The sequence below is a fragment of the Gouania willdenowi genome, chromosome 6 (assembly GCF_900634775.1).
Source record: "Gouania willdenowi chromosome 6, fGouWil2.1, whole genome shotgun sequence".
Taxonomy (NCBI): domain Eukaryota; kingdom Metazoa; phylum Chordata; class Actinopteri; order Blenniiformes; family Gobiesocidae; genus Gouania; species Gouania willdenowi.
The window spans coordinates 39,283,242-39,296,825 of record NC_041049.1 but is presented as its reverse complement, the minus strand read 5'-3'; the positions used below and the strand labels follow the sequence as shown (position 1 = coordinate 39,296,825).

At 37.6% G+C, this 13,584-nt stretch overlaps 1 protein-coding gene across 3 annotated transcripts in view; it reads left to right on the top strand.

Annotated features, from left to right (window-relative positions):
* Nucleotides 1–6,063, top strand: part of mef2aa (myocyte enhancer factor 2aa) — a 103,596-nt gene extending 97,533 nt beyond the window's left edge. For 2 of the 3 annotated variants that reach the window (XM_028450755.1, XM_028450754.1), the window contains 3 exons: nucleotides 4,645–4,783; nucleotides 4,871–4,994; nucleotides 5,715–6,063. In XM_028450755.1, coding sequence (XP_028306556.1) covers nucleotides 4,645–4,783; nucleotides 4,871–4,994; nucleotides 5,715–6,063 — 612 coding nt within the window. Of the gene's footprint in view, nucleotides 1–2,521; nucleotides 2,546–4,644; nucleotides 4,784–4,870; nucleotides 4,995–5,714 lie in introns of all 3 variants that reach the window. The other variant, XM_028450756.1, reaches the window with a different exon arrangement.
* The last annotated feature ends 7,521 nt before the right edge of the window (nucleotides 6,064–13,584 follow it).

Genomic DNA, 13,584 nt, shown 5'->3' with positions numbered 1-13,584 from the left:
TTTCAGGAAATGTACTTTGATCTTCTGACATGTTTTGACTGTCAACTGCCAGTCTTCTTCAGAAGTGTCTGCTGATTGCTTTGACGTGTCCAATGCTTGGGCACAGATTTTGTCCATGACTCACGTGCACCAGCCATAAGATAATTTCCTGAAAAAAGTTGCCTGAAAAAATGAAATCTTAAAGGGCAGGATTTAGAAATCAGACTCCATAGTGACACCACAGCCATCAGTCAAGCTACCGCGGGAACGCACATTTACTGTTTATCACCAGAACACAGCTGATTAGATACTGTGGATAGAGGATGGACACCCGACCGAACCCTGACGGGACCCGACAGCACCGGACGGGCTGGGTTCAGACAGATATTTAGGAACTGGTGGTCGGGTTCAGTCACATAGTGTCGTTTGCACTGCAGTGTTCTTCCTTTCCTGCTGCAGCAGCCACAGCTGATGTAGTGCTGAAGAATGTCACTTTATCTGTAACGGTGAGAGCATTGTTCCCCAGCCGAAGGAGGATGGATGTTTTCACTGTTGGGTTGGATGCGAAAATGCGGCCCGATCCGCACTCCATCTGTGACGCAGTTATATATTTACTCATTGTTGATGTGACTATTTACTGCAAGACCTGTGCACATGCCTCTGTGGAACTAAACAGTAGTTTTGTCCACTGTTCTTGTTTTCTTTCAGTCTCTAAGTCGTCTTCTTCTCATTCTTTTTTATTTCCGGGTTATTGGGACGCCTCTTTAAGCCGTCGAGAACAAGCACCAGTGTCATTTGACTCCACGTCTGCAGAACTGCGCGAGGAAATTGGCCTTAGAACAGCGGGATAAAATGTATCACACAAACTTAAGGCAATAGAGAGAAATGCGTGTGGGCTCATTCTCATTGGTTTTGAGCGCTTCATCAACCATTAGCATTAAAAGACTTAAAATTAATGTTAATGTTTAATGCATTTCCAGCCTTTTTTGGACACAAATTTGAGCATTTGTGACACTGGTGGTGGAGGTTAAAGGTCCCATATCATGCTATTTTTCACCCATTTCCATTTGTTCTAAGAACTCCTAAAACATAGTATTTGAGGTTTATTTTCCCAAACTCGCCTGTTTTCCAGAGTTTTAGCCTCTGTAAAGTCACTTTCTGAGCAACTCTACACAAACAGGCTGATTTGCGGCCTACTTATGCATATTCATGAGTGGGCGTGGACACTGTCTCCTCCCCGCACGGTGATGTAGGGCCAGAGGACGGCCCGCTAGTGTTGTGTTCAAGACCACACTATCTGAGACCAAGACTTGCCCGAGACCAGAATGCACCGAGACCAAGACAAGACCAAGAAGTATTTCTGCCAAGAAGTATTTCTGCCAAGAAATAACGATCCTCGATTCTGATTCTTTGAGTTGTGCAGGTCAACAGGTCACAGATTTCACAAGATCATTTTTCAGTTTGAAAAAATCTTTACACAGGCCATTTTTATTAATTCACTTAGTTGATATAGTTTAATGGGACTTATTAAACACACACGGACCTCGGTAAACAGAACAGGCTTCACTGGACGGCAGGCACTAGGACCCAGAGGCAGAGTTAATGCGTCCCCGTACTGCATGTACAGGCTGTAATATAACCAGTCTATCATTTTACCTGTTGTTAGAGCGACTGTCTTTACCAGGGAGCAAATATGTATTCAGTGATTGTTTTCTGGTGTTTTAATGGTTTTACCAGTGATTAGTTTCTATCTCCCTTCCGCTCACACACACACACACACACACACACACACACACACACACACACACACACACACACACACACACACACACACATACACACACGAGTGTGTCACACACGTCACTCAGTCACATTAAGGAACACTACGGCCGTCCTCCTCCCACCCACTTCGTAGCCGAGCTCATGCTGCTTTATAAACATGAGACAGAGCGTGGGGGCGGGGGGTTTGCCGTTACGTACATAGACAGTAGAAAATACATACATAGCACTGCGTGAAGGACGTTGAAATGCTCACCTTTGTGGGCGTGTCTGTTTACATGCCAATCACGGCACAGAGCTTCCTGGAGGTGCGGTTTCTCCAGCTCAGTGCTGTGTCAAATTCGTCATCAAAGTGGGAACGCGTCATCAAATTAGAGCGAGGTGTTTGGGCTCACCTTGCAGTAAGAAAGGAACAAATCACCCTCTAACTAATGATTGAGGGAATCAATGAAAAACACTTTGGGCATGTGTATGAAGCCTCAATAACACTTTATGATGTTTAAAGCAGAGAAAATTTGATTTAGTGTAACATGGGCCCTTTAACCATCACAGTTCCAACAGAGAGAGGAAACACTTGCTCCACATGTGCACGTCTCTGTGTGCGGCTCAGGTGTGAGTGTTAGAAAGCTTGGTGCTGCAAATGCAAGTGAACGTTTATATTTAGATAGGAAACAGAAAGGGATTTTACATCATGGCTGGTTATCCTTCATCGTCTCCAACAACACTAAACTAAGCTCCTCCTCTTTCCTTTTGTTGATGTCAGTCAGAGGAGGAGGAAATGGACTTGGTGAGTTGTGCCTGAGCTAATGGTTAAAGTAAGAGCACCTTATTTAATGATATCTGATAGAGAAAAGCTCAAAACGGAACAGACAGCATTAAACTCTGCACAAACAAAAGTTGAAAAAGACGTTTTGTCACTGCATGCCTTGGTTTCGGCCTGTGAAATGTGCCTCAGCCTGTTCAGTTGGCTCTAATATAACACTACAACACGTCAACGTTAGTCATAAACCACAGAGTGTTAGCAGTGTTTGTGTGTGTGTGTGTTTGTGCCTGTGTGTGTATGTGTGCAGGAATCATCCTAATGCAGTGTTACTTTTTAAAACAATGAAACCAACTCTAGTTTTTAAGTGTAATGTGTAACTAATGAGTGGTTTATTTAATCTGAGGAAACAAGGCTTACATCATCCTGGATGATCTCATTGTGTTTGAATGAAGTCATCTGGGCTCAGGAGTGTTGGAACAATAAGAGGAAGCATCCACTGATGATGATGATGATGATGATGATGATGATGATGATGATGATGATGATGATGCAACGCTGTGTGTAAACACTGGCAGCTGCATAACACGTTGATTATATTAGATCAGGGGTGTCAAACTCATTTTAGTTCAGGGGCCAAATACGAAGTTGTTTGATCTGTAGTGAGCCACAGATTTTATGCGGAAAACTGAGTAATTTATTGTGCTCTAGTTTGCACTTACATGTATGAATACATGTAAAATATGTACGGCACTGATCATATCAAAGCAATAAGTGACAGATATCAGTCCCTGAAGGATCTTCACTTTCAATTTATTTGATTTTTTTGATTCATTTTTATGTAATTTGGGGAGAGTTTGTGGAATTATTTGAAGAAAATTGCAGGTTTTGGTAAAAATGTTCTTTTAACAGTTTGAGATTACAAATGAGAAGCTTGGGGAGAAATGTGAGCCCTGCTAATATTGTGGAGTTTCATTTCATTTGTGTATTATTTTTGGAGATAAAATTTACACAATGATTCATGGTTTCTCTGACTTTTTTGCTTTCTGCTGCTGGCTGAAATGGGTTCTCTAAAGGGCCAGATTTTGCCCCAGGACCTTGAGTTTGACACATGTGCATTAGATGCTTTGTATTGAACTGCATCAATGTCGAAAGTGTGTGGTATGTGATCTACGAACCTCCATGTTTGTGTCTTCATTAACTTTAATATAAAGTTAATATTATTTAGATCTAGGTAATTTTATCCCAAGCTGTATCCATTGTTTCTCTAAATTAAATCACTTGTAGGTTGTTTGTCAGCTTTTTTTTCTGTAAGTTTTTGTGTATTCATGAAATTTTTTTCTCTGATCTTCATGTAGCGCAGACATAGGCAACTGGCGGCCCGGGGGCCACCTAAAACAGATCCCCAAAAATAGTATTTCAAGAAATTTGGAAGGAATATATAGTAATAATAATTCCCAAAAAGCAATTTGACAGCAAATTGCAAAAAGTACACAAAAACACACACACATACGCACAAAAAAATCAAAATATACACAGTGAAAACAAAGACACAGAACAACCACTTAAACAAACAAAATGACTACAAAAACACAAAAAACAACAACACATTACAGAATAGCTCTAAAGACACACAAATTGTCAACAAAATTGCACAAATGACAGGAAAATACAGTGACCCCAAAAACTCACAAATTGACTATGAAAATGCAGTTAATGATAGAAAAATACACATGGATACAAAAAGAACTAAAAAAAATAACAAAAACACACATAATGACTCCAAAAACTGACAAAACAATGAAACCAAAGACAAAAAAGATGACAAACCTTTTACCCCCTTTGTTAATGATCTGATTGGTTATTATTCTAAATGCTGACATGAATGTTGATAATGTGGTCCTCTTGGATCAGATACAATCACACTTTTTGTATGATAGTTGCCCACCTCTGATGTAGAAACACTTCCAGCTATGAAGCTACACTGCCTCCTTGTGGCCCAGAATGATGTTACACTTTCATGTTTTGCAGTGAATAATTTACTAGTTTCATTTCTCTTCTACCTTTTAAAACACAGAGCCATCTAATAATTCACTGTGGGTTGGTGTACATTTTTGTTTTTACAGAACACTCAGAGGATCAGCAGCTCCCAGTCCTCCCAGTCCACCCAGCCTTTGGCCACTCCAGTTGTGTCCGTCACCACCCCCAGTTTACCCCCACAGGGTCTGGTGTACTCAGGCATGCCCACCTCCTACAATCCAGCAGGTCAGTCTCACTTTAACTTTGTGTTGTGTGAAATGTGAGCTGGTTGTGTGTCTCAGTGTTTTATTGTGCGCTCTTGTTTGTGTACAGACTACTCCCTGAGCAGCGCAGACATCTCCTCCCTGCAGGGCTTCAGCTCTCCTGGGCTCTCGCTGGGCTCCATGTCGGCATGGCAACAGCATCAACTGGGCCAGGCAGCTCTCAACTCTTTGGTGTGAGTAACACACACACACACACACACACACACTCTTGCGCACAAACAACAAAGGCACACTCTCCTCCAGACGCCCTCGCACAAACGCAAACACCCACTGTTTTAAGCCCTGCCACGGCAACGAGATGAATCACACATGTAATATGTTAAGGTTTCACTTATTCAGACAATTTACTTTGATTTCCTGACATGTTTCAAGTTATTTTTGAATAGTATGTTAAGGTTTCAATTATTCAAACAACTTTTTCAGAAAATTTATTATGGCATTCTGACATGTTTCGACTGTCAACTGCCAGTCTTCCTCAGAGGATTCTGGTGATTGCTTTGATGTTTTCTACATTTTTGTATAAGAATTACAGCAATTTTATTTTCTTTTAGAATATGTTGTGATTTCATTTGTTCACACAATTTACTTTGATCTCTTGACATGTTTTGACGGTTAACTGCCAGTCTTCTTCAGAGGTGTCTACTCATTGCTTTGATGTTTCCTTAAGTTCGGCATAATACTTTTAGCAAGTTCTTTTTCTCTTGTTTTTGAATAATATATCAAGTTTTAATTTATTCAGACAAACTGTTTTTCAGAAAATTTACTTTGATGCCCTGACATGTTTCAACTGTCAACTGCCAGTTTTCTTCAGGGGCATCAGCTGATGGCATTGATGTTTCCTTGACTTGAATCCTACATTTTTTTGTGTTCTAAAGCTAAATATTTTGTTTCAGGGGTGGAGGACATCAACTGCTGCAGGGCTCTAACCTCTCCATCAACACCAACCACAGTGTGAATATCAAGTCTGAACCCATATCCCCGCCACGGGAGCGCGTTGCTTCGTCTGGGTTCCCTCCCCAGCAGCAGCAGCCCCAGCAGCAGAGCTCCAGCCGACAGGAAGTGCTGGGCCGCTCCCCCGCAGACAGCCTCAGCTCTTCCTGTAGTTCGTATGACGGCAGCGACCGAGAGGACCATCGGCCCGACTTCCACTCCCCTCTGGGCCTGGGTCGGCCCCCTGCCAGCGCTGAGGACCGGGAGAGCCCATCGGTCAAACGGCTGCGCATGGACACGTGGGTCACATAAAGTCATGTGAACAGCAGCCAATCGGAGGGAGGGAGGGGAGGGGCTTAGAGCAAAGGTCCTAATATTCAAACGTAAAGTCATTACAGATCCAATAAAAGTCCAAACTCTGAGCTGGACTGGACTTTATGCACAGGAAGTGGATCAGGTACTCACCTTAGATCATTCTAGATCATTCTAGAGCATTCTAGATTGTTCTAGATCTTTCTAGTCTCTGTGTTAGTTTAGCTTTTGTGTTGGCGAGTATCAAACAATCAGAGAACGACCCGACGATCATCGTTCAAACCTTCCTGTTCCCACAGAGAGCTTTGATCAATCAATCAGAGGAATCGATGACACACAGGAAGTAACACACAGGAAGTAACGCACACAGTAAACATAATCAGCCGTTAGACCTACTTTGGATATTTAAGACAGGAAAGCAACACAATTTATTGCAATAATTTTTAAATAAAAACTATTCATGTCGACATTTTAAAGAGTGGGACGTAGAAATGTGCAATTCAGAAAGTAGGCGTGGTCTCCTTCATCAGTAATATAAGCCAAAGCTGTTTTTGTGTTGTTTTGTACATTAGTTACACGCAAACACGCGCACACACGCGCACACACACACACGCACACAGCGTTGAAACCATCCTGTTGTTCTGTTTGTGAGACAATTTGAGCCAAACGTTGTTGTTTGATGTGTTTATTGTATAAATGGAAACTCATCAACACACATCATCAGTGGTGTGAAGACACACATCTGACTTTACAACAGAACCTGAAACATGAAACACTGCTTTTATTTTTCTAAATTTTACACAGCGACTCACTAGGATTTTTTATGAAAATCATTTGGTTTTTATCTTTCGTGTTTTTTGTCCTGAAGACGAAAAAGCAAACAGACACAAAGTGTGAGGCTTTTACTTGTTTTACACACACACAACCACAGGGCGATGAGGATGAAGCGTGTGTTCCTAGTGACCAGCAGTTTATAAACACACTGCCTCCTCTTCTTTATTTATTTCCATGTTAGCATGTTAGCATGTCGCTAATATGGATAACAACACAATTACACTTTGCTTCTTTGAGTTCACAGAAAAAAAACAAACATGGAAGAAAGTTCTGCTGAGGTTTTATTTGTCTCTGTTTTTCCTTTTTTCCTCTTTCTTTCTTCTTCTTTTCTCTTTTTAAATTTTTTTCTTATTTTCTGTTGTTTTCTCTTTTTTTCTTTTGTTCATTTTTTTTCTCTTTTCTTTTTTAATTTTGTTCCCCTTTTTTCTTTTCTGTTGTTTTTCTTTTTGTCTTTTTTTCTTTCTTTCTTATTTTTTTCTTCCTTTTTTTCTTTTCTTTTCTTTCCTTTCATTTTTCTTTTTTTTTTTTGTTTTGTCCTTTTGTCCCATTTTTCTATCTTATCACCCCCCCCCCCCCTTTTTTTTCATAACTGAAAAAGGTTTTTGAATCATTGCAGTCTAAAAAAAAAAACCACGTATGTGTTTTATAAATTGTATCAGGACGGGAATCTGAAACATTTAAACATTCAAACATCATCCTTTACTCGTGTTTGTAGAAGGTTTTCTGTACGAGAGGCCATCGCTCTGCATTCGCCACTGCATGACCTGCTTCATCATCATCGTCATCCTCACCTGTTTATGACCTATGCAGTTTGAAACCACCATCACATTATTCACATTTTAGTCTGAATTAAAGAGGAATGTTGCAGATGTTAATGTGTGCATTGTCCACACATCAGGTGAAAATAGCAATAATCAATCAATGAAAATAAAGTATTTTCATTTCCTCCTGGCAGCATCGCCTCCTGATTCTGCACATTTATTTATTTATCTGTTTGTTTTCCTTTTTTCTGTTCTTTTCTCTATTTTCTTCTCTTTTTTCTTTTCTTTTTCTCTTTATTTTTTTCCCTCTTTTTCCATTTTTGATGTTTTATTTTTCTTTCTTTTTTCCTCTTTCTTTTTTCTTTTTGTTTTTTGTATTCTCTTCTCTTCTCTTTTTTTTTTTTTTTTCTCTTTTTCTTTTTTCTTCTACTTCCTCCTGATTCTGCTTGTTTGATTGGCTCTCACTGACTTATCAGGGAAATTTTTTGTGTCTATGTGTTTGCACATTCAGGAATGACCTTATCCAAAGATACAGCTCTCACTCTGATGATGCACATTTACTCAAACATCAATTTTCTTTTTTTATTGTGTAAACTGGTGTAAACACAAACGTGTGTCATGTAGTGGTGAATGCACAGTGATCTTCTCCTCCTGTCATTGCACATCTGATGTATGTGATCATGGTTAGGGTTGTGTCCTCTGCAGAGGCTTTTCTTCTTCTTCATGTTGCTGTGCTACTGCTTTGCTTCATGGCTGTTATGAACACAACTCTGTGTGTGTGTGTGTGTGTGTGTGTGTGTGTGTGTGTGTGTGTGTGTGTGTGTGTGTGTGTGTGTGTGTGTGTGTGTGTGTGGTCCATAGTTCCCTTCACTGAAGAGGCTGTTCTCGGTTTGAACGCTCAGACCGTTTGGCGGCACAAGCTGGACTTTGTTGCCAATTATGAATATTTTTGTTTCAAATTCTGAACAGATTTAAGTTAATCTTGCATTTTATTTCCCTTAAATGTGTTATTATTATTTTATTTTATTGTCATCATAATATGAATATTCAAGTGAACTTTTTATTAACAAACAAGATACTATGCTAGATGTTGTACAAAATTTGTATTCTTCTCTAAAGTACATGAAATATTGGGTTTGAAAACGTGTCATTTTGCTTTTTTCTCTTCTGTATAAAATGAAGTCAACGACTCTTTCATAGAATTTGTTCTCCTGTGAAGTCCCAAACAGTAGAAACTTTATTAAACACCTCAGTGTAAGCTCAAGCTCAACCCACGTCTGTTTCTGTTTGTTTTTAGTGAGAAATGGGTTAAATCAGCTCATTGATGGACACTTCACTCCTTTAATCTCTAATGAAGAAATACATTTAGATCAGGAGTGTCAAACTCATTTAGTTCATGGGCCAAATATGGAGCAGTTTAGTATAAAGTTGGCTGCAGATTTTGGTTGGGAAAACGACTAATTTCAACATTATTGTGCCTGAGTTTGCACTTCCACATATAAAGGATACATAAACAGTGTTGGGAGTAACTACTTATTTTTGTAATATATTACAGTAATATGTTCCTTTTCAAAGTAACTCAGTTGTGTCATAATAAATTACTAGTTACAATTAAAGTAACACAAGTTACATGCATATTTAATTCAAGGGCATATTTTATTTGTTTTCTCACTGTTTCCAATTATTTGAGGAAAAAAAGATGATCACTGTAGTAAAATATAACTTATGGGAAACAAAAAAGAGTATTTGAAACTGACATTACCAAGCAATAAGTGACAGATTTCAGTCCCTGCAGAATCTTCACTTTAAATTTTCCTTATTTCGTGAACAATTTTTAATTACTTTGGGGAAATTTTGTAAAATATTTTGAGGAAATTTGGAGGATTTTTTTGAAGAACTAGTTCAGATGCAAAAAAAACATGAAAACAGTGAGCCCTGCAAACATTGTGCACTTTATTTGTATTTGTAGAGGCTGAGATGTGGAATTTACACAATGATTCATGTCATGTTTATTTTCTCCTGCGGGCCACATTGAAGGTTCTAAAGGGCCATAGTTGGCCCCCGAGCCTTGAGATTGACACATGTGGTTTAAGTCAATAAAATGTGCACCAGGCAGTAATAATATGAAATGAGCTTGAACATCTAAATATTCTTCTTTCACTTTATTAGCTTCCAACGCTCGCTCTCAGCCAATGGTAAGACCATTCAATATGGTTTTACCTGGTGGAGTGTGCATGTTCTCCTTGTGTGTGTATGTTTCACACACTGAAACATAATGGAGTTATTTGTGATTTTAAACTGAATTAAGGAGTAAACTAGCAGGTGGACAGAGGATGGATGTGTTTCTATTCTTACCACAGAGACTGAGATCTCTCCTTGTGCACGTTGCATGTTCCTTCCTTTCTTGTTTCTGCTGCTGGTTACAGACCAAATAATAAGGTCAGCTGAGATGTGGGAATAGAAGTTAAATAATGATGAAATTGTATAATTTATAGGAAGGAATAAGTTTGAGTTCTGTACAGGATCTCGCTTTTACAGACAAAAATAGTAAATTTATTCAGTTTATTAAAAAAAAAGAAAAAAAGGGAATAAGGAGAAATAAAATCACAAATGATCATGTTTTTATGAAATCAAAAAGTTCCGTCTTTGCTGTAACTGTACGTTTGATTAAAAAAAAAACGAGAGTGATTCATGATGAGACATTCCTCACTTAATATATCAAAAATGCAGCTCGATTTTTCTAAAAAAAAAAAGCAACAAAAGAGCTAACAGCAGAAGTAAATAATAATAATAATAATAATAATAATAATAATAATAATAATAATAATAATAATAATAATAATAATAACCTAGATCACATTTTCCCATTCTTTTTCTTTTAGCAAGAAAAGTGCCAAATAAATAAATAAATAAACTAAATAAATGAGTTTTTCGGCTGTATTTCCGCGTGTGTCCAGCAGAGCGCGCTGTGGAACAATGAATTGCTGCCCCGCGGCTCTGTTTTGTTCGAGTAAGTAAATAAGTGCACGTGTTTCTGTTTGTGATTCATTGATTTACTTTTATCCTTTTTTTGGCGGCTGTGTGAAACAAAACTCTACGACGTTGTTAAACTAAGGTAAGAATTATTTGAAATCTGCTCTTTAATAATGTTCTGGGTATTTTGTTATTGTTTGCTACTTAATGTATTTTATTTTAGCGTTTTTAAATTCAGTTTTACCCTCAAACACTATTTTTTGTCTTACTTACAATATATATGTATATATATATTTTCAACAGTTGTTCAGTTGTTGTTAACTTAAATAATGCTGCAGGACCTCCCATTAAAGGAATGTAGCTCAAGCACAGACATGCTAGGCTATTATTTACTTCATTTCATACACCTTTTTTTTTTTTTTTTTTACCTGCCCAAACATTCCACATTTACTGTTCATTAAACAAACCTAAAACATGAAACACAATAAAGACCCACACACTGAACAGTTGAACACTGAACAATGACTTTGTGTTCATAAAACCACAAGAAATTAAGGAAAGTAGCTTTTACTAAATCATGTTTTACTCACTTAGCACTTATTATTATGTCCAGTTTTCACACACTTTTTGTACCAGAAATGTAATAACAAACCCTTCACATGATACAATTCACATTGTATATTAAAAATGCAACAAATGATCTTCAAATGTTAGTTTCAGTGCATGGGTTCATAGAAACAGTCTGTGTCTTAGCTGTTTTTTAAGTGATAAAATAATCTGCTTTGCTGAAAAATATAATCTTTTTGTTTAAGTATTTAATTCTTTTCACATTTAAAACAGAGATTTGCTGCAGATAAACATCAATGTAACTTCTTCATACATGAGCTCACGTTAATAATTGATTTAATTTATTAATGTTAGCTCAGCAGTGTAGCATGTGCTGCTAAAGCTAATCAAGCAGAGGCTCATTTAGCATTTCAAACACTCAAATAGAGGGGTGTGACACGTTATAGGGCAGAATAACATCATGTCGTTATTATCGCTTTATTTATTGCTGTAGTAATACATGTGATTGCACATTATTTATTTATTTTTTGTTTTTAGTTTTAAATAAGAAGAATCATAATTTTTTCTCTTTTTTTAAATTAAAAGTTAAATTGTTCACTCTTCATAGAGAAGCGAGACTGAAAAAAATGTAATTCGCTGTTTTTAACGTGACTAGTAGAGACTAAGTAAACTATTGGTTAAGCATCTTGTAACTCCTTTGTTTGAAGCTCCTCCCACATCACACAGTGTGCTATGAAAGAGCTGCTAATTCTACTCACAGACTTTCCAAACTAAAATGTAGCCTCCAGCACTTCCTTCAGACACTTTAAACCCAACCTGGCAACTTCTCACTCAGTCATGCCTCATTTTTTATTATTTTAATGAGTGTTACCCTGATACATTTCCAATATATTATTTTAATCCATCTGATGCTTTTTATTAGGGGTGCACCAAAATAAAATTTCTTGGCCGAAAATTGAAACAATGAAATAAATTATTTTGTCAATTATTAGTCTGTGTTCAAACCACCAAAAATAAAATTTTACAATTGTATAAATTAATGTTAATGTTTTAAAGAATAAATCAATTAAAATATGTGAATATTTACTGAGCATTGACATTCCAACAATGCACAACATAAAATCAAACAAAAAATAAAATGTTTAACTTGACCCCAGTAATATAATATAAATATAATTGTACAGGCCTATAACTGACTGGGCTGCTGAAAGAGAGTCAAACTAAATATGTTCTCTCATTAAAACACTTAGTGCGATGAAGCCACAGAGCGTGTGCCTCTCAGAGACAGAACTGATAATCCTCTGGAGTTGACAGGAGGACATGATGTAGAAGATTCACTTGTAGCGTAAGCCATTCGGAATCATTTGGGCTTGAGTTTGAAATGGATTGGGAATAAATGAGAAAACCATTTCTAACAGCTTCCTTCATGTGTGGGAGAATCAGGTACCAACTCAAATTGTCCAAAGAATGACATTTTCTTGTAGTTATTTCACATAATTTCCCCAAATTAAAAATCAATGAAAAATTGGTCACAAAAATCTAATCAAATCATATTGAGTGTTAGCTTGATAATTTTGAATCCATCGGATGCTTTTCATTGTCGACTCCATGACTTCTAAACAAAACTAACACAATATTAAATCTGTATAATAATGTTTTCTGTTGTAATCTGCTCTGAAACATTCACTGGTGATGTATAGTGATGATAGATACGTTTAGTGTGTGTGTGTGTGTGTGTGTGTGTGTGTGTGTGTGTGTGTGTGTGTGTGTGTGTGTGTGTGCGTGTGCGTGTGCGTGTGCGTGTGTCCTTGAACACAACAAAGCCAGATGTGTGAGAGCACAGATGTGACGGGCCTGTCTACGTGGACTGATTCTAAATCTGTGGTCAGATCTTTGAGCCTCTCACTCACCTACAGGTCGACCACAGACGCTGGAAAAACAACTTGACAAGTTTCAGAAACTGGAAGAGTTTCATAAGATGCACTTCTTTTATTTTTTATGAAAGACAGAATCTGGAAAAGCTTTTCAATGCTGACATACATACGTGATGGGAAAGAGGAAAAACTTTCTGAATGTATAAAAAGCGTGAACTGTTACCAACATGAACACTAAGGTCTGTTACAGGCTGCTTTTCTTTGGGTATTTCCCACTTTGAACGAAGGTGACCTTTAAAGCCCCATTACCCCCCCATAAAATCTACAAATGTATCATACTAACAGGGAACAAGTAACATCATATTTCATAATAAATCAAAACTAGATTAACTCTTGGGGCACCTTTGGGTACCAAACATGTACTTTCTGCTTATTCAGTGTTTTAAACTCTCTATATCTCATTCAGTTTAAATCCTAATTGTATGAACTTTGGCCAGGAGTTTTCTTTTATT